Source organism: Lissotriton helveticus, chromosome 7 (genome assembly GCF_964261635.1).
Source record: "Lissotriton helveticus chromosome 7, aLisHel1.1, whole genome shotgun sequence".
Classification (NCBI taxonomy): domain Eukaryota; kingdom Metazoa; phylum Chordata; class Amphibia; order Caudata; family Salamandridae; genus Lissotriton; species Lissotriton helveticus.
Window position 1 is genome coordinate 1,270,459,539 of NC_136068.1, and position 26,060 is coordinate 1,270,485,598.

General features: G+C 47.9%; 1 protein-coding gene across 1 annotated transcript in view; it reads right to left on the bottom strand.

Moving 5' to 3' along the window:
* Positions 1 to 26,060, bottom strand: part of FADS6 (fatty acid desaturase 6) — a 191,015-nt gene that overhangs the window by 19,936 nt on the left and 145,019 nt on the right. Inside the window, exon 5 of the mRNA XM_078650814.1 lies at positions 15,361 to 15,540. Within this exon, the coding sequence (XP_078506940.1) occupies positions 15,361 to 15,540 (180 nt within the window). The remainder of the gene's footprint in view (positions 1 to 15,360; positions 15,541 to 26,060) is intronic.

Sequence of the window (26,060 nt, forward strand, 5' to 3'; positions counted from 1 at the left end):
CAGATGCATTGTCCATTCAAAATTAGTACCATCGAGCAGTGTGAGGGCTTTTTGTTCACACCCCTACACAGGCCTGGCATACGCAGGTCCAACCCACTACGGACGCGCATGCAGGGGGAGACGTAACGTGTGTCATTTCCGATTTCTGCACCACAGCCAGTGGGTACATGGTAGCGTCCACTGGCCACTGCACTCCATGCACTGGCAGTTGCTCACAACAGGGGCATTTCCGTGGTTTGCACTCTGCACCTCCAGGCCAGACCTGGCATTGGGTAGGTTCACATTCCTTGGTCACTTACCGTTCTCGCACATGCATGCTCCATGCCTCTCCTCACATCCTGCTATTGCATGATCATTGTCTCCGTGGCATGTGTGGGTCTTCAGGTGTGTCTCTCGGCTGGGCTCCCATTCATGCTGTCGGTAGTCGCCCTGCTTAGCACCAGCAAAAGGCAGGTGTTAAATCCCTACTACTACCGCAGCTTATCGCCTGTTTTTGTGGCGCTTCGCGGATCTGGCATTTCGTTGTGAAAGTGGTGTTGTGTTTTTTTCGTGTGTTTTTGCACAGAAATGCCTACTCTGCATCTCATTAGGGTTAGTTGGTGGTGTCCACTGTGGAGGTAAATTTTGGAGCGGTTTGGACATCCTAGACTTTTTTGGGCAGATATTCCGGATTCCGTGTCGCCTGGCAAAAGTCCCTCCTGTGCGTCCTTTGTGGGTCCCTCCCCTGCTACCCCGGGACTGCCCCATACCGATAGTTTCAGAAGGCTTCAAATACCTAGGCATATTCATCGCTCTCGACCCCTCGGTCAGATAGGCCCGCAACCTTGTCCCTCCCCCTGCAGAGACTCAAAAGTGACATTGTGAATTGGAGGTCACTCCCACTCTCTCTCTTGGGCAAGGCTGCCCTTTTTAAAATGATGTCCCTGCCCCGTTTCCTCTACGCACTGCAAAACTCGGCCGATCCTGTCCCGGACTCCTACTTCAAAGAAATTGAAGGGCTTCAACGGGACCTTCTATGGGGAGGGAGACCGCGTATCGCTTTATCAAAACTCACGCTCAGCTGGTATGATGGAGGGATCGGGCTACCAGACATCAAAAAATACTACTGGGCTGCGCATCTCCCAGCAATAAACCACGGCACGTATGGCCGCCCTGATGACCCGGGGTTCCGCATGGATCGGTGGCTCCTTCCAAACAGGGCCTACACCCGTGCATTATATTCCAAACCGGGCAGATACCCACTAACTGGACCTACCAACCACACAGTTAGAATCTGGCATGCTGCAACCAAATCGCTCTGATGGCACAACAGGTTGACCCTCTCCACACCCTTCTGGGACTCACAAAAACTAGGTGACTTGGGAAACTCCAAGGGTTTCAACAAATGGGACTTAATCGGCATCTTCCACATTAGGGACCTATGGGGTTCAGGGGGCACACAGCCTTTCAGCACTCTCCAAAATCAATATTCTCTAGCGGATATGGAGCGATTCCGATACCTACAAGTCCGACATGCACTACAGTCACTGTTGCCCGCAGACTCCTCCCCACCAGATAGCTCCCCACTGGAGGACCGACTACTAGATGGCCACTTACCTGAAAAGGCTATCTGCCTAACCTATCGAAAGCTTATTAACAATATGGATGATCCCCTACTATCACTACGTGAAAAGTGGACTAGAGATGGCATCGAACTAGACGATGAAGGTTGGCAAACGGCGGTCTCCTCCCCCAAAGTGGTTACTATCCAGGCGCGGCTTCAACTAGTGCAGCTAAAGATCCTGCATAGAAGCTATGTAATAGGTCCCCAACTGATACACATGGGTGGTCTGATGGATGGGTCATGTAGACGGGGATGCACTCAAATAGGCACATTTCTGCACATCATATGGCATTGTGAACCAATCCAGGAATATTGGCGTAAACTGCATGCAGTCATTAGCGAAACACTCGACGTTGAGATCAAGCCAGAAGCGCCCAGATGCCTCATTAATATCTGGGAACCGACTGACCTTAATACACACACTATACAATGGGTCACACTCGTTTGTATGATTGCCAAGAAGAACATTGCGCAACTTTGGGGGGCCTCACATGCACCTATTGCCGACTGGGGGAAAGACCTTGATTGGTGTATGCTAAGAGAAAAGACTGTATATGCGGCCTGAGGCTGCCCCCGAAAATGGTTTAGGATATGGGCCCCATGGAATGCATACCGTGGCAACATTTGTATTCCTCCCCGTGCCCTGGACAGTGATGAACCCCTCTCCCCGTTATTTCCAATGCATTATCCTATTGTATTTGTATGTACAATTGATTTCGCTGTACCCTCTTTATTGACCTCTGTGGTACTGTACCTCTTTGTCGAGACTGTTTAATAAAAAGATTTATTTTTTTTAAAGCGGAGAGGCAGTGACAGAAGTATTAGAGGAAAAAGAGGTGACTTCAGAGGGAGAAAAAGGAGAAAAAAAGTAGCCATTAATGTCAAGCCACAAGGCAGAAAACAGGAAACGCAGCGAAGAGACCCATCTAGAGGCTTACTTTAAGCAAAAAGCATTGTGATACAACTGGAAATTTGGAAAGTTAAACCTACCTGCTAGTTTAGGTTTCCAAGACAAGTAGCTGACATTTTTGATTTTGTATTTTTCCTGAGGAACTTGGATAGTTTTGAGTCCAATAGCTTAAAAAAAGAAACCGGGATATATACATGAGTCATGGACAGATTTTATAAGATGATAAGTGAAATCATAATTTTAATGGAGTCTAAACTGCCCCATTAAGAAAGAAACAGAGGATTCCATAACGAAAGTTGTTTATCAACCTTATCAAGACACTACTTGGTATTCACATTAATTGAATCCTTGATAGAGCAAGTAAACCAAATACCAAAATATTTAATTTTAGTCAGGGAGAGGGGTTCATCACTAGCCAATGGAAACCTGTAGCTAAAAATGGTTGTTGAAAGCAAAATTTAGTCGGTGAAAGGATTTCAGTTTTATCCGAGTTTATTGTGTAACCTGAGACCAAAGAAAATTGATGTATTTCTTGAAGTAAGACCGGTATGGAAGGGTCGGGGTTAGAAAGAAAAAAGGAGTATATCGTCAGCATATGCAGATATTTTCAAGTGCATATTTCCATAATGACACCATCAATTGCAGTACTGTTTCTAATGTAAGACAGGAAGTGTTCTAGAGCCGATACAAACAAGAGGGGCCAACCTTGTCAAACACCCCTTTTCAGGGGAAAGTAATTATAAATCTTTCCATTAACGAAAACAGATGCCATGGGTGATTTATAAAGAAGAGAAATAAGTGAAATTAAATTGGAAACCAGCCCATCCCAAGATAAAGATTTTAGTAAAAAGGACCAATGTATTTGATCAACTCTTTGTCTGCATCTATAGAGATCGCTGCCAAGGAATATGAAATAGAGGGAACCTTATTAAATACCTTAAAAATGAATCTAGAATTATCAGATGCAAATCTGCCTTTAACAAATCCGGTCTACTCCTTACCAATCATCAAGGGCAGAAAGCGGTCAAGACGTACAGCTAACAATTTGGCGAAAATGTTATAGTCCATATTAACTAAAGATATTGGTCTGTAATTTTTACACAGAGAAAGATCCTTATCAACCTTGTGTATGAGACATATAGGGGCCTCCTGGAAAGTGCCAGCGGTGGAACCAAGAGAAAAACTGAAAAAGATGTAATAATCCGGGTAGCAAAACATTGGAAAAATGTAGAAAAGATTTGACTGTGAAACCATCTGGCTTTGGAATTTTACCTTTTTTAAGAGACTGAAGAATTTCTGAAAGAGATATATTCGTTTGTAGGGAAGAAAAATCTGCTTTACCACTGTAAGGGTTTTTATCTGTTGAAGATATGCATCAATCTGAGATGAATGGGACAAAGATTCAGGAGAATATAAAGATTTATAGTACTTAACAAACTCAGCCAAAATGTTATTATCTTGAAAACTGTGCTACCTGAACGTGCAGTTATGGAATCAAGTGTATGACGCTGTTTCCATATTTTTAAATAATAATCTAGAAGTGTTCCCCTTTTATTTCGACCACCATAGTAGAGTGCACTACTATGAAGTTGACTATAAGAGACATTATGGGGTCGATTCCGATTCGGGAAAAAAACCGTCCGTACGATTTGTATCCGGAGCCCTCTCCGTACGAATCGTACCCGTCCGTCCGAGTCGCGAAGTACGATCCGTATTCCGTGAATCCGTCCGAATCGTCGCGATCCGTACGTATTGCAAGGCTGAAACCGTGAACCGTACGACTCATACACATACCGTACGACGCGTACACATGCCGTACGACCCAACGAGTACGATCCGGACCGGGGTATGAGGATGTGATTCGTACGGTCCACGTCAGGTAAGGGCGAGTCGTACGGAAAAGCACACAAACACATACACACCGTACGGTCCGTACCCCCCATAATCGCAGGGGTACGCACCGTACACCTGCGATCATGGGGTGTACGAGCCGTACCCCCATTGTACGATCGGTGTACGAGCCGTACACCGATCGTACATGGGGAACGGCTCGTACACCGATCGTACAATGGGGGTACGGCTCCTACACCAATCGTACATGGGGTATGGCTCGTACACCGATCGTACAATGGGGGTACGGCTCGTACACCGATTGTACAATGGGGGTACGGCTCGTACACCGATCGTACAATGGGGGTACGGCTCGTACACCCCATGATCGCAGGAGTACGGTGCGTACCCCTGCGATCATGGGGGGGCCGTTCCGTACCTGTTTTGGAGCGAACTCTGCTTTTACGGCTGTTTTCAGCTCCCGTAGAAAAAGGGTCGTACGGTGCATACCAGACACGTATCGTACTTGCTGGGTCGTAAAAACCAGCCGCGAACCGTACAGATGTCGCGTACAGCGGGTTCCGAGGGAGAATCGTACGGAGATTAGAGTCGTACGGTGTCTTGTACGACTCGTACGGAGTACGGCTCCTGGTACGAATCGTACTTCGGCGTACGTACGGGACATTTACAGGTACGATTCGTACGGGGAAAAAACGCTCCGTACGACGATTCGGAGCGCTTTTTACCGGATCGGAATCGACCCCTATATGTAGAGATTTTATTAAATTGCAATTTTGCATGAATAAGTTCTTGTAAATGTGGAGCAGAAGAGAAATAATAGTCTTGTTGCTCCAGGTGTTTGACAATAGGGTTTGGTGTAGTTTAATACAAGACTTCTTTTTGGAGACAAAATTAACAATATGTCCACAGGCAGCTGCTTTAAAAGTATCCCAAAATAGTTGAGGAGAGGTGTCGGAAGCTGCATGTTTGATAAAAAATGTTTCAGTAAATTTAATGACAGAGGAAGAAAAATCAGGATCAAGTAAAAGTGAATTGTTATACGTCCACCTATTAGATTTGGAATGCACCAGGACCAAATCTTAATCCGTGATGATTGGAGCATGATCGGAAATCACTATTGGTTCTATAATAGAACTGAGAAGGTTTGGGGGGAGAAGTTTAGAAACAAAGATAAGATTAACTTGAGAAAGGCAAACTTAAGGAGAAGAGAAAAAAGAAAATTCCCTGGTGGAAGGGTTATATAACCTCCATGTATCGACAAGGAGGCGTTGAGTAACAAAAAAAAATGGAATTGTTTATGCATCTTTTGAGGAATACATTTGCCAGGGGACTGACGATCAATAAAGGGATCCAGTATTTGATTGCAGTGAACCCCCAAAATAAAGAAATGATCAACATAATGTAAACATTTTTAAGTAATATTAGGCCAAAAAGCATAATCACTCTGAGTAGGACCATAAATGTTAAAAATAGTTAATGGGATATCATTAACAATGAGTTGAACAAGTAACCACCTTCTGTCAGTATCAGACTCTTGTGAAGTAGTTACTAACTTTAATTTCTTCTGACACAGGAGTATGACACCATTCTTTTTTGCAGAGGCCAGAAAAACAAACACAGAACCCATCCAACCATGCTTACGTTTTGCAGCCTCAGACTCCATTAGGTGGGTCTCCTGGAGGAGGACAAGGTCAGGATTATATTTAGTTAAGTGTGATAAAATTCTTTGCCTTTTAACTGGATTGATAAATCCTTTAACATTGCAAGAAATGACTTTGAATGATAAAACAAAGAGCACTATATAAAAGGAAACTGTCTTTGGAGAGAATAAACTTGACAAATATAGAAAAGCCAAGAAAGGGATACAGGGATGGAAGGGAAAATAGGCCAAGTAGTAAATGAGCCCAGAAAGGAGAAAAGAGGTTAAATATTTCTAATAGTAGTTCCAGGCCTTTGAGGGTTTTTGACAACAGGAGGGTATCATCAGCAAATAACAGTGCCAGGATCTTTACATCATCCAGGACTGGGGAATCATTTCTGCATACCATAAGAAATTCAAAGCACCTGTTAATGAAAAGTTTTTAAAAAAAAGTGTTGGGGCAAGAACACATCCTTGCCTTACACCCTTGCCAACTGGAATGCAGTCTGTTTTTCCCCCTGTAGGGCCCCATCTAACTTGGGCATAATTTCTGGTATGAAGTCGGACATGAATTTTCAGTAGCACAGTGGGGTACCCATATCCCTCAAGCCTGCACAGAGTTGATCTCTGGGGACCATATCGAAGTAATCCGCATATAATGATATGCGCTCATTTAAGGACTCATTCCCTCTCCCCCGGAAACCCGTTATATGCTGATGTGTTCAGATGACACATGCCAGAGGCTCCAGCACCAGAGCAAAGAGAAGGAGGGACAGCCGACACCCATGACCTGTCCCACGTCCTATTGGAAATTCCCTTGACACCACACCATTGACCCGTGTTCAGGCCAGGGGTCTCTCGTAGAGAATGGTTATCCATTGCCTAAATGTGGGGCTAAATCCAAGCTCTTCCAAGACGGACATAAGAAAAGGCCAGTGGATGGTGTCAAATGCTTTCTCAACATCGATAGGATGAGGTGAGGGACTGTTCTGGTATTCGCTATCTCCAGCCAGTTATGTAGCCTCCGAAGATTGAACCTTGTAGATCTCTTAGGTAAAAAGCCGGAGTGGTCCTGGTGAATGAGGTTGGATAATACCCCGGTGAGCCTTTTGGCCAATATTCTGGCTAATATTTTGGTTTCTATGTTAATAAGGGAGATGGGTCAATATGAGCTACACTTCTGTGGCAGTCTATCCTTCTTGGGTATTACCACTATTGTGGCTGTCCGCAGATACCTGGGGAGACTACCCACCTTCTGTGCTTCTAAATATATATTGAGCAGATGAGGGCTATATAGTGCAGCATTTTGCTTAAAAAGTTCTGGTGGTAATCCATTCGGGCCCAGAATTTTCCCGTTTTTCAAATGACCAATGGCTTCCCCTATTGCTACAATTGTGTAAATTTCCTTTTCCAGAGTCTACGATTCACTCAGTGCTAGGTTAGGGAACTTTATATTCTGGAGGTAGGCCTTTATTTGTGTCGGTTCTGCCAGAGGACGTGGTGCATAAATGGCCTCATAGTACCCAGCAAAGGCATTGGCTAATTCCGCGGGCGTTGTGTGGGTCTGGCCATCGTCCATCTGTAGCTGGGCTACCCATCTGCTATCTAACTCTTTTTTACTGATCCAAACGAGCAACCTGCCGTTTTATCTCCAGCGTCATATAGGCGCTGGTGCATGGCTTGTATCGCGTGTTGCGCGTCTTTCTTAGCCAAAGCTGCGTATTCCCGTTGGAGAACGTGCATTCTCCTCAGCAGGGAGGGGTCTTTGCTCGAGATGGCTTGCATTTCAGTCTGTATGAGTTGGGTCTCAAGCTCCTCAATCTCCTCACATTCTTTCCGCTTCTTGTATGCCATAATTTTCTGGGCTCAGTCCCTTGGACAAGTTTTTTTGCTTCCCTAGTGTAATGGCGAAGTCCACAGACCCCACATTTTCTTGAAAGTAAAGTTCTAAGTCTACCCGAATTTCTTCGGCCACCTTAGGTTCTTTTAGTTCCCATGCATTGAGCTTCCAATCCCCGAAAGAGCGCTTTTGGTGAACGCCTACTGTGAGCCATCAGGGTGAGTGGTCCGAAACACCTCTCGCCAGGTATTCTATTTTTTTAACCTCTGCTATTTCTCCTGCTGGAGCTAGAATATAATCTATCCTCGAGAAGACTTTGTGAGAACCTGAGTAGAAGGAATTAGCTTTGGTCTGGGAATGCTGTCTGCGCCATATGTCAGTTAATGTGAGTGTGTCTGCAAAACGTTTAAGCAGTGTCTCTTTGGGACCTCCGGTAAGAACCGTTGTACGGTCCAGTACTGGTTCCATTACATCATTGAAGTCTCCTCCAATAAGGTCAATGCTGGAGCCCGCTTCCAAGAGAATAAGGGCAAGTTTCTCCAGCGTCTGTCCTTGTAGTCTAGGGGGTACATATACGCTAATAAAAGTAATGTCCCTTCTATCCCAAATACCCTTGACTGCAACATATGTTTCATTGGGGTCTATCCATGTGTGTTGGGTTCTGAATGGTGGACATTTCCTAATTAAAATGGCCATTCCTCTCACCCCAGTGGAAAACCCCGCTTGGGCCAGTGTCTTGTATGCCCCTCTGCCTAGAAACCCACACTGTGTACCCTTCAGATGTGTCTCCTGCAAAAATATGACGTCATGCTTTAGTCTCTTGAAATATGCTGACACCAGTACTCACTTCACCTTATTCCCCATTCCATTAACATTCCATGAAAGACCGAGTAGGCGTTATTTCAAAGTGTTGTCATAGTGGAGTCGAATTTTGCCTTCCCTACTGCTGGAACTACTTCCCGGGTCTCCCTGCTTCCGTATCTGTTGTTTCAAAAAGAGTATGTCTGTTCTAATTCGCCTGTTAACTGCGTTAGAACCACTTCCCTCCCTCCCGGGCCGCCACACTCCCCCATTGCCCAACCAACTACCCTTTGGGTCAACATGACCAACTGCGTCATGTTCGGTTTGGAGAGGTCTGACGCCCACCCTCCCCAATTTACCTTCTCAAGTGTGTCCCTACTTCTCCAGCCCTCCGGCCTTATGCTATGGGCCTATATTAATCGCTCTGGGGGCCAGAATCTCTGGCTACCGTCGTCGACAACAGTCTAAGAGGTGAGGGAAACCCTCCACGAAAGGAAACAGTTCAATAAGTCCAACCTAAAATATAAAACTGAAACAAATAAGGGGGGGATAAACAGAGGGAGGAGAGAAAAAGAAGAAGAAAAAAGGGGAAAAATCAGCTTCAGGGAAAAGGAAAGTCACGGGGCAAGGAGGGGGGTAGGAAGCTTTTTCGTCAGCTTACTGTCCGTGTGGCTCTCCGAGCCAGGTGGTGTTTGTCATTCATCTGTATCCGCTTGTAGGGTCTGAGTGTACACGGTGTTCTCAGAATCATCACCTGTAGGGTTCTCAAGGAGAATAATGTTCTGTATCAAGGGGTGGTCTTCCTCCGAGTTAGATGTAATGTCTTGGTCTGTGCATTCTGCAGATTGTTGCCTTCTAGTCCTTCCAGCCCCCAACTCAGTATTGGGCCTATCTGGGAGATGTGTGCCTTCTGAGTCTGTGGCCTGGACAGGTGACTTAGCCAGTTTCCTGCTTCGGTATGGCGTCTCCCTGAGTTGTTCACCCGGTATGGCCTCGTTGGTTCTCCATTTTAGCCATTGCGATCTTGTTCTGCTTCCACGTGCCAGGGGGGTTTGTGGGAAGTGTTACTATGCTGCCTGATGGTCTCTTCGGGGGACGCTCCTCCAGCCGGCGCCACGCCTCCTCTGGGGTGTTAAAGAACATTGTTTTGGACTGATAAATCATATTTAGTTTAGCGGGGAGGAGTAGCATATATGTGAGTTGTAGATTCCGCGATTTTTCTTTTACAGAGTCAAATGTCTTGCGTTGTTTGTGCACATCCTTTGAGTAATCCGGAAACACCATTACTTTGGTATTGTCCATTCGTATTTCTCCCTTGTGTCTTATTTCTCGAAGGATGAGGTCTCTATCCTGATAATTAAGAAAACGTGCGATCAACGGGCACGGTGGGGCTACCGGCGGAGGATGTGCTCCTGGAATTCTGTGCGCTCTTTCAACCACAAAACATGGTGAAAATTGGGCCTCAGGGAGAGAGTCTGTCAGTCATTTGCGCAGGAAGGCACCAGCGTCCGATCTTTCCACAGCCTTCGGAAAACCTAGAAAGCGGAGGTTGTTTCTCCGGGCTCTATTTTCAGCGTCACTGACCCTCCGTAATACATCTTTCATGGCTGTCGTCAAGGCCGTTACTTCTCTCCGGAGTGTATGTGAAGTATCTTTAACTTCCGATATGCGCTGTTCCGCCTGCATGACTTTTTCCGAGACGTTTCGTAGATCTTGGCAGAGTAGGTTGACGTCTATTTTAATTTCATCTATTTAACCCTCTAACGCCTCTCTAGAGGATTGGATAGCCTGAAGGATAACATTATTGCTGGTGCCTCTGCATATGCAGCGGTGTGGGTCTCCGTTGTGTTTATGATCTTGGCAAACATATCCATCTTCCCTTGCCTCTGTGGTTTCAGGTCTTTGTCCTTAGCCTATTTAGATTATTGCTGGGTGTTCCTGCTATGGTGCAGAGGGGAGGAGGACAGGGGGCCTTCAGGTTTCTCTGCGCTTGCACTCTATGTGTATGTCCCGTTGCAAGGCTGTGTCCCCAGTGGGTCTCTTCGTGGGCGCCTCTGCCCTCCGTACAGCTGGAATGTCTCCCCCACTGCCATAGACTCCCCCGGGTGTATGTATCATCTGGATCTGGGGGTCCCGTGCGTCCCCCCGATTGTGAGGTTATTGTGTGCTGGTACCGGGGGCTGCGCTGTGCTGGTCATCCGGCGCGTTGGGTGCGGCCTATTAGTCTCTTTGCTGGTTCTGTGGGTCCGGAGAGACCCTGCCCCTATGCACCGTCCAGCTACTGCAATGAGGGGGAGAGGCGCGAAGCTTGCAGAAAATCAACGCCTCCCCACTGACCTCCGATGGGGCGAGTGCCTGTGTGATCTGTTCCTCTCAATGGCCAAGGTTGTGTAAATGAATTGTGATGCAGTCCCTCTCCCGCACTTCACCCTGTACTCCCAGCGTTAGTATTGCACATTCTCTGTCCCCACTCACCAGGTCTTAAGCGGTCATGATGCCCTCCTTTAGATCTGAGGATTTATATAGGAGATGGTCTGGCCAGCGTGACACATCCCTCAGCAGCCTCTGAATTCCTCCCCCACAGTCTCCTGTGGTGGTCTTATATGTCCAGAGCCCTTATATTAATGGCAGGTAGGGAGCCTCACCAGGGCTGCACAACAGGGTCTCTGCAACGACCCCCCCAGGGCACTGGCAGAGGAGGTTTCCTCCATGCCACAGTCGTCCCAGCTCCCACAGTCAAGGTCGGCGTCAGCCGTGTGTGTTAAGGCTGGCTCCCGCCGCTCACCACCCCGCTGCCTCAGGCAACAGGCTTCCATTAATAGCAATGGGTGGGTGTGTAGGTATTACACCGGTCTTTGGTTGCGGGTCCACCCTGCAGTGCGGAGCGGAGGAGGGGGGAGGATGTGTGAAAAGAGAGATAGTATGTAGTGTGGCCCGCGCAGCCACAGCCAGCGATCCTCTCCCGGGGTCTTCTCACCGCCACACGTGGTGTCCAGACTACTTCATCAGGACGTCCGAGGGTCGTGCACACTCCCGGCAGAACTTTCCTCCTCTAGCTCTGTCTCCGGGTGACTCAGGATACGGACTTGATGCTCCCCTCCAGTTTCTGGGCCCTGATGCAGCAGTTGCGGGAGCCTCCAGTGTCTGGCGATTGCTGCTCGTCACACTTGGCACTGGGTGGGTGGTGGGGTTGGAGGGTCTCCCCAGCGCCACACAGTTCCAGCTACTGCTCATGGTGAGGTGCCTCTGTGCAGGGCCTCGCAGATGGGGTGTACTGCGGCTCCGAGGCCTGCAATGCGCCTGCCATCGCCATCTTGCCTCCAGCGCCGTCATTACTTTTTTCAGGTTTTCGGTCCACTTTCGGCCGAATCCCGGTGGTACAGGTACGTCACCGTACTGGCACCACTTCCGTGCACTCAGACCTCATTGTTATGGGTAAGGATGATTATAGCGAGCCAAGGATTAGTGCAGGATCTTGGCGGGCTCGTGGAGCTCCAGTCGGACATGTCTAGTCTGCCATGATGCTGGCCACGCCCACCTGTGAACACATTCTTGAACAAAACACACCCCACCACTTCAGCGAACACATTCATCAAATTGACACACGCCTCTCCATGCTTATATGAGCACATTCACAAAGGAAACACAACACCATGCTACTGGGAACACATTGCTGAAGGGCATATACTGCAGCGAGTCTGTGAGCATATTCCCGATGGACACAGATGTGCTACAGGTCCCATGTTTTCTGTGAGGACATTTCTAAAGGGCACACGTCCCTCTGTTTCTTTGAGTGCATTCCTGATCGACACTGTGTTTCTGTAAGTACATTCCTTATGGACACACGCACCAGTGCTCCTGGGGGCAGTGCACACTCCTGAATGAAACACATCCAGTGCTTCTGTGCACCCATCCCAGATGGACACAGCGCTGCCAGCACTTCTATCATACCTTCATGTTAGGAACGAGCTCTCAGAGCACACACTCCACTTAAGGCACAAGGAGTTCAATGTTTATTCAGCACACACTCGCCCTGGTGGGACGCACTGGTCACTCATCAAGAGGCACAAACTCATCTTTAACACATTAGCTCTTCATGACTAATGACCATCCTACGTCAACCACCAACTGAACTACCATCAGCGCTCAAGGCACCAGTGCTCCGCCTTGGTCTCCCTCGTACCCCCCGCATCCTACAAAGCCACAGCAGTGGCCGCTACTTCTCCTACATGGCCGCCAAGACCTAGAACAACCTGCCCCTCCACCTCCTAAAAGCACCCTCCCTGGTGGACTTCAGGAAGAAACTCAAGATCTGGCTTGTCGAATGAGACAAGGAATCCTTAGGCACACTGTTTCCCCTCCTCAAATAAATCATATTCACCCCAGACCTCTTTCCCCTCATGAGCCCTTACGCCCCTCATCGTGCTATTCCCGCCTCACAGCCTTATTCTGAAACACCTGGTACTAACTATTAATGTCACACACACTCACCTTCTCATGTGCTGTTCCCGCTTCATCAGTGGTTGGATTGTGCGGGATCTGAGGGGCAGGAGGTGCCCATAATTTTTACATCTAAGTAAAACCATTCTCCTACTTATTGTCAAAGGACAACTGTCCCAGGACGCTCAATACAGACAGATTAAAGGCTTCAGCTGAAGTGCAAAGCAGAGAGTCTCCTGTGGCAGACAGCTGAGCAAACCCTCTTGCCTTCTCCGCGAGGTCACAATCAGGAGAGACACGCTGAAGTGAACGTTTACATTCTCTGAGGCTACTGGACGTATCAAGGTCCGACGAGAGGGTATTGACAATTAACTGTATTACAGCCATCTTAAATTGCGGGGACTATATTTCCATCGAATTTACACTGGAATCGGCACTATTGACCTTGTATTCATATTTGGGGAGCATTATACAAATGTACGAACGCTTCAACAATTCAACACACTACGCTCTGGAATCTCAATATCAAAAAGACTTTTTTGATTTTCTACCCGTGAGCAAGCCTTAAAAAAGCCCTGCGGGCGAAACGCCCGTCGGTTGCTGCTGTGCCAACATATGTTTGATATGAAATTAAAACACACAAGATCTGATTGGAGAGCGTACCTTTACTGGAGCTGAGTCTTGGGAAATTGATCTTAAGTCATTCAATACTATGTTATGAATAAATTCTTCTGTGACATTATATATTCAAACTGGATTATAGAAATATTGATTAGGTGTGCTCGGTGTAGTAGATATAATATTGAGTCAGGATTCTTGAAATCCATAGACTGATTGACACCCTAGTGGGTGGGTGCAAAAACACTCTTTTCAGAGCACCCTTTACTTGGAAACGTGTAAAAGAAGAACTTCTCCCTTTTTTTTTGGACTTAGAAGGTCAAGAGATGTGCATTTCAAATTGAGCAAACCCACTTCATGTACACTTGTACCTCTTGCCAGGATGCCTGCTTGCCTGAAAGAAATGTAAATGTGCGCAACTGGTTAATCTGCAAATGTAAATGGGTGCTTGGAAACCAGTAGTGGCTTTAAGTGAGGAAATCACTTGAAGCTTCTTGATGACACCCATTTATTCTCTTTGAGTATAGTATAAGGGTGTCACAAGATGAGCTGTGAAATGCGTGCTTTTAAAGGACAGGTATAAAATATTGCTAGAGCCTGGGTTTTACTAAAATCTATATTTTGGAAGCACTTTTTTATATTAAACCTTTTGCACATTTTGTAGAAGCATATATTATACTGTGCGTAATGCAAGTTTAAAATAATGACCCCCAAATTCATAGTGCTTCCTGTCACAGATTGGGACCTCGTGGCACTAGAAATGCACAAGTAATTATTATCCACTGCACCAACCAGGTTTCAATTCTGGGAACCTCTGGGTTCTGACACCGACGTGTGCAGGGCATTAACTAATAGAGGTTTCATAATGTGTGCTAGTGCATTTCCCCTTCAACAACTTAACTTGGAAGAGGTGTGGCGCAGCGGGCAGGGTGCCTGACTTCGGACCACAGGGTTCATGGTTCGATCCCTGGCTCCGGCGGCAGGTTAGCCCAGCACCATGGGACTCTGGGCAATAGCATGCATAATCTTCCCGACCCCCCCCCAGCGCCGGGACACCTCCGTCGGAGGTAGCTATGCGCTATACAAATGCTGGCATTTACATTTACATTTGCATTTATTTTTCATTCAAGCTGTGTTATTTTATATGTAGTCACTTGAAGGTGAGAGACTGAAAAAAGTTACAGAATATTTCGTTTTTTAATCACGCATTTGACCCCACATGCTCACTGACTCCACCCCATTGCACACTGCGTCACAGTTCCCATACTTTTTATAATGCACTTCGACCACTGCTCCTCATAGAACACTCACTCTCCTTCAGGTGCAATCCTCCTGGCAGGGTGCTCCCTCCAAAGCACATTTTGCTGAGCAAACACAAGCCTTCGGACGTTTGGTCAATGCATGATACTCCTCAGTGCACACTCACCTCGGGCGCTTGCTGGATTGAGAGGCAAGGTAGCTAAGCACGCTCTCAGTGCCCCTCCTCTTGGAGCATCCCCCTCCCCTTCATTATCATGCAGTTCAGCAGATACCTTCAGCTACAGGTTCACGAGGACACGCTCACAATGCCACCATGGTTCTACCTCATGGGGCACACACACTCAGCTTCACTGAGCACACATTGACCTTCAATGGCTTTCTGTTGAGCGCACACTCACCTTCAGGCACATGTTGTCCGAGAGATGGGGGAACAGGTGATGCTCCACGTGGCAGCTGATGAGCGAGTGGCCGAAAGTCCAGTCCAGCAGGTGGTTACGAGAAAGGTTCAGCACGCCATGGCTCATCTGGAGTATGCGCTTGGGTCTCTCCTCCGGGGCAAACATTGCCAGACCGATGTGCTGGAATACAAAGAAGACCTCATGAGTGGGTGCATGATCCTACCAACAGCCAGAGGGCTCCTGGTCTCCAAAGTGATGACTGGAGAGTTCGGGAGCGCGCCCCTGTTGGGAGAGGCAGCTCTGGGCACCTGAGAGTGTCAGGCTGTTAGTACCACTTACACAGTGCACAGGATCAGGAGCTGAGGTTGGGGCAAGATTGGTGAATTCATTGTAGCTGCCATTTCTTTTGTAGGTGAACCCTCTAGGTGAAGCCAGACTGTTGGTTCAATCTATTCCTCTTACTCCCTAACTCTGGTACAGTCTGTCACTTTGGGTTTCTATTATCCGAGCACTGCTTTGTAAACTGAACTAAGTCAGTCTTTTCCCTTTTACATTGATTATGCCAAATAAGAGGGTGGTAATCTCAATATGCAACCATGAATGAAGTATTCCAAAATGGAAACACACCAGAAAACATGTGATCTAAATGCAGCAAGCATTGGGGTGGACTTCCATGCCTCTTTCCAAGGGGTCTGACGCTTGTTTACGGGCACTTTTTTATTTTGAGAGTGAAAGTACCGGCACTTCTCAAGAGAAATGTAATACTTCTAATTGGAGAGTGCCGGCACTTCTCAGAAACAAGCAGGTACTCTAGTACAGAGTACCTGCACTTCTATTTTTCAATTTCAAGCAATGCTTACACACATAAACTAATCTCATTCTGCCACCAAGACCTCATATGGCAAACACCAAAGTTATATTTGGTTGTTCACTGGAGCGATTGAGAAGTGGGTTAATCTAAATAAGCACTTCATATAAATAATGAAGTATACATAAAGCAGTGCCAAGGTGTCTCCACCCAGAAAAGAGTGGCTCTCAAGTGGAGAGTATAATCTACCCAGCAAAGAGGGGATTTAAACACAGTATACGAGTGAAACTATCAGTAGGACATCATCACCTACTTCAAAAATATAACTCATCAGCAGCAAAATTGCACCAGCTTGTGCTGGTGCAATTTTTGGAACAACACTTCAGAATTACATTGATTATACTGGCGTACGTCCACTACTTCGAAAATACAACTCATCAGCAGGTCTACATAGCTTGTGCTGGTGCAATATTTGGAACAACACTTCAGAATTACATAGATTATACTGGCGTACGTCCACTACTTCAAAATATAACTCATCAGCAGGTCTGCATAGCTTGTGCTGGTGCAATATTTGGAACAACACTTCAGAATTACATAGATTATACTGGCGTACGTCCACTACTTCAAAATATAACTGATCAGCAGGTCTGCATAGCTTGTACTGGTGCAATGTTTGGAACAAAACTTCAGAATTACATTGATTATACTGGCATACGTCCACTACTTCGAAAATACAACTCATCAGCAGGTCTACATAGCTTGTGCTGGTGCATTTTTGGAACAACACTTCAGAATTACATTGATTATACTGGCATACGTTTGCACCAACAATTCCACCAACTGACCACATGTTTGTGCAAATTCCTCTGAAAGTCTACATAATTATTAGTAACTTTATCCAATTAGACCTTAATCAAGATTTGTTACAATCCCAATAACATCGAACCACTGCACGCAAACTGCAAGGCATCGGTTCAGAACCTTGAAGCTTTTTCCATAATCTTGCATCGGACTATGGTTCAGTAGCGGCCGGTGTCCTTGCACGGGGAAAATGGACAACCAAACTAAAAATACAAACTTACCTGCCCCTCCAATGCTCCTCACTGGCTCCGTGCACTGCAGGCACAGGATACCAGAATTCGCTGTGGCTAAGGATAATCCTGACACTGCTCTCATGATGAGAACAGCATCAGGATTGGCCGGAGCACTCTGAATTTGCTCTCCAAGGTGGACTGGGAGCCAGCGCCTGCTGTCTCCAACCCGGCAACGCAGATCGGATTTGAGACAGCTTCAGTGCGCATGACAGTTTGGCTGGCCTGAGACGGCCAGCCAAACATTCATGAGCACTGATGACAGTGTACCCACCACTCCGCATTCTACCTGTCATCCCCATGGCCCGGCACCCAGACAGGACACTACAGAGAAGAATAAAACAATAATAAACACTGGTTTATTATTGTTTTATTTTTATTTATTGGGCTGCTGCAAGGGGCGATGGACTCTCCTCCGCCATAGCAGAGGAATCGCCACTGTTAAGGTTGGTAAACATTTCGCTTTGGATAGCCTCTCCCTGTGGTCTTTGCTTGTTGAAGTTAGGCGCTGCTTCTAGGGAATTTGGGTAGAATGTGGATTAGGTTTTTAATGTTCTTTGTCTGCTGGCGGGAGGTTTGAAAGAAACAACATTTAAATCTGATATCAAAGAACCCCAAGTCGAGTATATGTAGTTCACATGTTCATTTGGTCATGATAGCATTTTGAAACGCATGGGGCTGTGCTGCTCTTGTGCGGGGTAGATGGTGTTTTATCTTGGAGGGGCTCTGCCATGTGCGAGACTTAGTTAAAATGTCGCCAGGCAAGAGTGTAAGTCCCATTTTGCTGGGGAAGGGGAGGGATGAGTTAGAGGATTGGTGTGAGTTGTTGGTGTGGGGGTTACTATGTGCTGGGTGAGTTTTTGAAAGGGAGGGTTAAGTCTGGGGCTGACAGAGTAAGTTTGAGTGGAGCATGTCTTAGAAATAGAATATCATTGACAGGGGGTTCACATTGCGCAACACAGACTACCATGAACGCGGCACTGCATTGTGACCCTGATCACTCGTATTAAAGCACCCTCCACCCCAGAAGCTATTCAAGCTTAGCAGGACAAGGTACCATTGACAGTGCATGCATGATCCCATCTGCCTCCACGCCATTCATGCGAGGGTCGGCCTGTGTCTGTCTGTTGACACAGACATGATGAAGGCTGCTGTTGCTGTCGTGTTGCAGGGAAGTTTTGGAATTCTGAGTGAGTAGTAACATAAGATCCATATTTATCACTTCTAAATCAGAAGTCGACACACTCTTCTTACAGTCTCCTTTTTTTTGTTTGAAATTTCAATAAATATATACTGCAAAGTCCACCATTTGAATTCATTTATTTTTTCATGATAATCTTGTGGGGAGTGGATTCCCCCCACCCATACCTTATGCAGTTCTGGCTTGCTCATTTCACTTGCTCATTATTCTCTGGTATAACATTTCTGCCCTACCACTTTTAAAATTCACCAGCCGCCACTGCCAGGAATATCTTCAGACATTATTTGCATTGGTCACCTTTGCGGAGAACATTTCCCTGTTATTTAGTACTGTGGGTTCTACTCAACAGTGTGGTTTGTAATGAGACTTGTAGTCACTCCACAGGGCAGTGGACTCCAGAGGAGAAGGCACCACTGTTCTCATAGCCTTGGCAATATATGGTTGTTTTCAGGGTCCATGCTTCATTTTCCAAGTGTGGTCATGTTTGCAAGATTCAGTGTTTTGGAGAGGTCCGACGTGACCAGCAAGGCTTTCATGAGGTTGGTGCTTGTACGTATTAGAGTTGGGAGACAAAGATATTCATCCTTCACATCACAAATGTTAGGGAACATTTCAAGTGTTGTCTCCTGCGCAGGAGCGAACTTGCAGGAAGGCAGTGTGTCCCTTCCAGCACCATTGAAAGGAGCTGAGGGCAGTGTGCACCTTGTCCTCTACTTACTTCCATTCCCCTGGAAACGCTGATCTCAAAGTTCAACACGTGGCCCGGGTTTCGGGAGACCGCAGGAAATTCATTGGAAACAGCTCTGATTCCTCTTCTAGTGTGGCCAGGACAAAGTCAAATTTTTTCCTCAAACGTCCCATAACATCTGCCAGATCCCGGTCCTGTGAGTAATTTCTCTTCTTATCTCTTTCTGCCTCAGAGTCTGACAGAACGGACGTGTACTCTTGTGCTGCAAACATCTTGTCTACTTGTGGTTGCTTCAGCAAAGGCTGGGGAGTTGGTAGAGTCCGCATCATCCACTTAAGGTTGCTTCAGCAGAGGCTGAGGAGTTGATAGAGACCGCCTCATCCACTTGAGGTTGCTCCAGTGGAGGCTGAGGGGTTGGCAGGGTCCGCTTAATCATCTACTTGCGGTTGCTTCAGCAGAGGCTGGGGAGTTGGTAGAGTCCGCCTCATCCACTTGAGGTTGCTCCAGTGGAGGCTGAGGGGTTGGCAGGGTCCGCTTAATCATCTATTTGTGGTTGTCCAAACAGAGGCTATGGGATTGGTAGCGTCCTCCTTGTCCAATTGTGGTTGCCCCAATGGAGGCCGGACGGTTGGTGATGCCCACCTCATCCACTTGCTGTTGCTACATTGGAGGCTGAGGAGTTGGTCGGGTCCTCCTCGTCCACTTGTGGTTGCCCCATGGAGTCTGAGGGGTTGGTAGGGTCTGCCTTGGACACTTGCAGATGCTGCCCCGGCACCTGAGGGGTTGACAGGGTGGAGAAGGCAGCGAAGGGTGTGGAGAAACCTGCTGCTTAACACCTTTTGCAGGGGCTTTTTGCACCTGGAGCACCAAAGCCTGAAGAGGACGTTGCCTCCCTGTGATGAAGAAGTTGGAGCACGCAGTCTCCTCTTGTTACGCTTAGAAGGTCTGCAAGCGGACCTGCTGCTGGATTCTTCTCTTTGATCATGCTTATCATTAGACTGGTGCATTTGCTCACCGCCAGGCCCCACTTTGTCTTCATTTACCATTGTAACTGCCAACAAACATTGCAAGAAGGACTACAGAGTTAAGCTCCCTGTACTTAACACTGCTTACCGCATCTAGGAACAATTCTCCCTGCCTGTCCATTGCTAAGGAATCCGCCATGCTTAGGTCCAGTGAGATCACTGGGCTCCTTCTGGCGAAACCATCTTGTCAGTGCCACGCAGAGTCCTAATTATTTAATATGCTGTCTTTCCCCAAAACCCAGTCACACCCCAGTCCCTGACACGTCATGCCCATAACTTGACAGTGCAGTACCAAACCTGCCAACTAACATGTTGCCACCGTGTGTCACATGATCTTGGCTCCCTTCACACGAGCACCGGGTGAGGAGCCAAAATCATATGGTTCCAGAGAAAACAGAGCTGGAAACCACTGCACAAAGTGAAATTCCAGCTCGTATTTGGAATCGCTGAGCAGCCGATGTCCATTAAGGGGTATGAAAACACCCCAGGACTTTGGTGACAACCTAAGAGACACTGTGTTTTTTTCGTTTTTTTCATTTGGCAAGGGTGGGGGTGTCAGTGAGAGGCAGAGTGTGCCCCTTAGGTAGCTTTAGGCTCAAGGCCACGGCCCCTCATGACATGGTGAAATACGTTGATAAGTCGGTAGGTCTGCAGTACTAGGATGAGCTGGAAGAGAGTGGTAGAAGTGCAGAGGGTTGTCACAGCACAGTGCCATTATCCCGAAAAGGATGAGGCGATCTATGACCGGACCGGTTGCTGCGTGCGGCCTTTGCAAGCCCAAGCAGGGTGTCTTTGACAAGCACGTCTCAAACACCATGTACTAATAGAGCTCATTGAGGACGCCTCTGGACCATCGCCAGCGTAATGCCATCTCCCTTTTTCCTGCCATTTAGTGTCTGCCTGTCTCAGCAAAAATTGCAGAAAAAGTGGCTGATTCGTATGCATGGATTGCTGGCAGGCCAGGCAAAATAAAATGTTTCCATTTGACATTTTGCCGTTTGCCATTCCCCTAATAGCATGGCAACGTGCTACAAATTGGCTCCTTCCTGTAGTGTGGTGGTTTCTTAAAGCACCTGTTTGGAGTGACATTAATATAGCATCAGCCCTGTGTGGTGTGCATTACCTCCTCGTAAGTCTTCCTCGCCATATGATTAACAAAGTGAGATTCAGCTCCACACCAGGCCGACCCACAACACAGCAGGCCGGCCTAATCCTTCAGCCTGAAACTACCAATCGCAAACATGAAGCCGATAGCCCGACAGGGAGGGAGGAATGAGAACTTGTGGCGAGGAAGACTATACTCGGAGTAATGAAGATTACCGGTAAGTAACTGGGGCATTAATGTAACTCTCTCTAGGGCCGAGGGGCCTGCCTGGCAGCCCTGTCCTCCCTCCCTCGTTAATGAAAACTGTTTGAGGTAACCACACGATTAAAAGAACCATAAATATATCAATAAAATAAGTACTTAAGCCAGCATTAAAAACAACCGTGGGAACCCTTATCTGTTGCAGAAAACAAACGTTTCCAGCTTCTGCATGGAGTGAAAATAGGAGATGCTTGAACGTGGAAGGGTCCCTATTGTGGGTGGGCAGGAGCATAAGGTAATTAGCTTTTTTTTTAAGGGGTGAGTATGAGTTAGGCTCGTGACTGAAAGGAGTTTGGACTCTCAGTACTGAGGAGTGTGGCGAGAAAGAGGGGCGTTGCGGTATTGCATTGAAATAGAGTGTGAATTATTAGACTGGTGATGCACCTCTTAGTGATAATGACAAGTGTGATAACAGTAGAAATTGAGCGCTTCAATATAAGAATAAAAATGTAAACAAATTAGCTTTAATGACAAATACTTTTTGTTATCGGGTCAGGAGTGCAGCTTTCAATAGTTATTTCTCCAATCCCATAGATTCACTAGGCAGTTAAAAATAGGAATTTGCAGAGGGCACAGAAACTGTTTTCTCTTGGGTGAAATATCATGGCCTGCAGATCGATTTCTAAATGCATCACACTTTTAAAGGATTCTTTTAAATAATACATTCACATTGCTATTCTCTAGATGACCGTTAGATGGCAATATTGGATTGATAAAGAGGGAAGAAAGGATCGGGATTTATATATGGCAATCGTACTAACATTTCGATTAGAGAGCTGGCTCGGTTTCACAAAAAATAGTAAATCTGCACCCATAAGCGCACGCACGCTAACGAGAAATTGTGTCCATGCCTGCATGTATATAGCGCTTCATAACGTTTATAAATTGATGAAGCACATAATCGGGCCGGTGGCGTGCAACAACGCGAGGGGGTGCTTGGCTGGAAGAGTAGGACGTGTTCTCGGGTCTGTAAGGGGACCGTTTTGGTGCCAGGCGTGGGTGTCAGAGTGTTCTTATCCAGTGCACAGCAGCGTGTTGGGGGAAGAAGACTGAGAGTGGACAGTTCACTTTAGTCTGTTGCAGTGATCACACTGCAGGTCCCTAATGGGATTTCGGGTGATGCCCAGGCACCAACCCACAGCAATCTGCATGTGATACTATTGTTATCTTCTTGACATAGTATTTGCCCCGAAGGAAGGATAAAAGAGGTCACAAAGGTGGGCGCTGAGTACTAGGTAGTTTGTTATCTCCTGAGGCAGGAGCCGGGAGATTGTAAGCCTGTCATTTTAAAAATAAACTTTTCTCGTATTTTAGAACTTTGATTTACATTCCTACCAGCACGCACTGTTTTGGACGATCCCTGCCGACTTCCCAGCCGAGTTAGGTACTGGGGTGGACTGGAGGGACACACACGCGCCACCGGCACGAGCGGGCAGCCAGCTTGGGGGGACGGCGCAGTTAGCGCTCTAGTCTTTGCCCCGACGGAAGGATAAAAGAAGATACAAATACGGATGCGCAGCGGGCGCGCCAAAGGCAAGCCCGTCTGCGCACGTAAACGCCTGTGGTGTGCGAGGTTAAGGCCTCGCACGTGGTGACTCAGGACCGACAGAGGGACACAGACACTGGTGGCTTGCTGGTATGCCGGAAAGACCCCGGGCGGTCTTCCGCCTGTTTATTTTATACCTCGGAGCGAGCCCGCCCCGAGGGTGTATGGATGCGTGTATCAGTGGATACATTGTATGGGTGAGGCCGGGTGGCTCTTTACATCCCTCCTTCGATTTAGTCCGTTGTACCGATCACTCGCTAGCTAGGGTGAGGTCCAGGCGAAGTCTCTTAGTCTCTGGCTCGGACCCGGATTGGGCCTCAGATGGTATCGGCTGCTGCGGCCCACGGGGGAGCCAGCAACCCCGACCGGGGTTGTGTTGGTACTCCTCGCTGGAGATGGAGGGCTGGCCGCGGCGCCTTGAGGTGTGTCCGGTTGATTGGCCCTTTCGTCCAGCCCTCTCGGACTCGGCTGAGGGGCCCTTCCTCGTCTTGATTGTCCATTTCAGTGTGTGATGCTTCAATGATGTTTTCGGGAATGCCAGCCGGCTCTCTCACCTTCTTGAAGCAGGATATGTTCCTGGTGACTGTCTGGTGGCCTCGGCGCGCCGTCACCATGGTCCCTTGAACTTTCTCCACTCTCCACCTCTCTGGTTCATAAGGAGTCCGGAATTTCCACCCTGGATGACGGTCTTGGACTACCACGCAGTCTCCTTCTCTTATGCTTGGTTGCAAAGCATGACGTGTCGCGCTCGCTTTCTGGTTGGTAGCGATTCTTCGTGACTGAACGGCTGCACCGTCTATCATTTCGGGTGTCCAGGTGGATGCTGCCGGTATATTGCCTCGGGGCGCCCTCTTCAATAGCACGTGGGCCGGGCGCATTTGGTGGTGCTATGTGGGGTCTGTCGGTAAGCACTTAGAAATTGGTCCAGGGCAGCCTCTGGGTCGGTTCCACTGTCTATGGCGATTCGGAGTGCTCTGTTAAGGGTCCTCATGAGTCTTTCCACTTCCCCGTTCGCTTGAGGCCATAATGGTGTTATCTTTCGGTGTCGTATTCGGAGGTTGTCTAGGTAAGCTTGGAACTCCCGTCCTTGAAACGGTGGTCCGTTGTCTGATTTTATCTCTTCAGGGAGTCCCATCGTCGCAAAGATCCTATCCAATGCTTTCCTGACTTGGGGAACCGCTACCGACGGGATGATCTCCACCATGGGGAACTTCGAGAATGAATCCACCACTACCATGTGTGTCGACCATCGGGGAAGCTTCCAAAATCGTTGCTCAGGTGAGTCCAGGGGGTTTGGGGTGCGTCCTCTGTTATGACAGGGGCAGGTGCCGGATCTCCCCCTGTGATGGCGCAGGCGTGGCATGAGCGCACCATTTCATCTACCATGTTGTCCATGGCCGGGAACCAGACTTTGTTCCTTAGCCTTGTTTTTGTCTTGGCCATCCCCTGGTGACCTACGTGCGCTATGGTCAGCATATGTCGCTGGAGGCTCTCGGGCACGACAATGAGGCGTGTTCGAAGCACGACTCCTTCATCTCCTACGCTGAACTCGTTGCGGATCTGCCACATCTGTTGTCGGGCATGGCTCACTTCTGGTCTTAGGCCCTGGACCCCGTCTAGGAATCTTGCCCAGCTGTTATTGGTATGCTCCAATAAAAAGCCAGGTTTTCAATGACTTCCTAAAAAGATCAAGCGAAGGCAGTGACTTGATCTCAAGGGGGAGTGAATTCCACATCTGGGGTGCCAGAATGGAAAAAGCTTTGCTCCCCCATCTAGCCTTCTTGGCTCGAGGAATCACCAGTTGATTGAGCTCACTAGAGCGCAAGCATCTCTTCGGGACATATCTGGTAAGCAGGGATCCGAGGGCATCAGCCGGACCTGCATTTAAGTATAAATGAAAGTGTTGGCAAGCCCACTTTATGGCAAGGGTCTCTCGCTCGATCTGAGCATATCTGGTCTCAGTGTCTGTTAACGCCTTGCTGGCGTAGGCCACAGGTTTCCACTCATCTTTACCATATTCTTGGAGCAGTACGGCTCCCAGACCGACTGGGCTGGCGTCTATGATGAGCTCTGTCTTCCGTCGTGGTTGAAAGTACGCCATCACGGCCTTGTCTAGAAGGTTTGCCTTAATGTCCTGGAAGGCTTGATTTGCCAGGCAGGTCCATTCCCACTCCTGATCTTGGCGCGTGAGCGCCCTCAAGGGTTCTGCCAGGGCTGCTAAGTTGGGGATGAATCGGCCACAGTAGGTGGCCATGCCGAGAAAACTCCGCACCTCGGATGGATTTCGTGGGGTGCTCGCATTCTGTATTACCTCCGCCTTCTTTGGGTCAACCTTTAGACCCTCCCGGGTGAATGTGTATCCGAAGAAGTCGACCGCTTCCTGGTAGAATGCGCACTTTGCCTTATGCAAGGTCAGTCCGTGATCCGCCAGCCTCTGCAGCGTGGCTCTCAGGTGGGCGTGGTGTTCTTCTAGTGTGTTCGAGTAGATGAGTATGTCGTCGCTCAGATTGATCACCCCACTCAACCCCGACAGTACTTCTCTGATTGCGTTCTGGAACACCTCTGCGGCGGAGGAAACACCAAAGCTCAGCCTTTTGTATCTTCGGAGCCCGACGTGAGTCGAAAAGGTTGTTATGTATCGACTTTCAGGTTCGAGCTCCAGTTGGTGATATCCCGCGTTGAGGTCCAGCTTGGTGAACCACTTTGCTCCGTTCAGGTCAGCGATGATGTCGTCCATCGTCGGGGTGATATGACGCTCACGCTTCACAGCAGCGTTGGGGAGTCTCATGTCAACACATAGTCTGATAGCGCCAGGCTGCTTGGGTTTAGGCGCTACGACGAGTGGCGACACCCAGGGGGTCGGTCCAGAGACCTTTTCAATGACTCCTAGGTCTTCTAGTCTTTGAAGTTCGGCTTCTTCCTGTGGTCGGAGGTTGAACGGCACCCTCCGGTGCCTTAGAGCGACTGGGCGC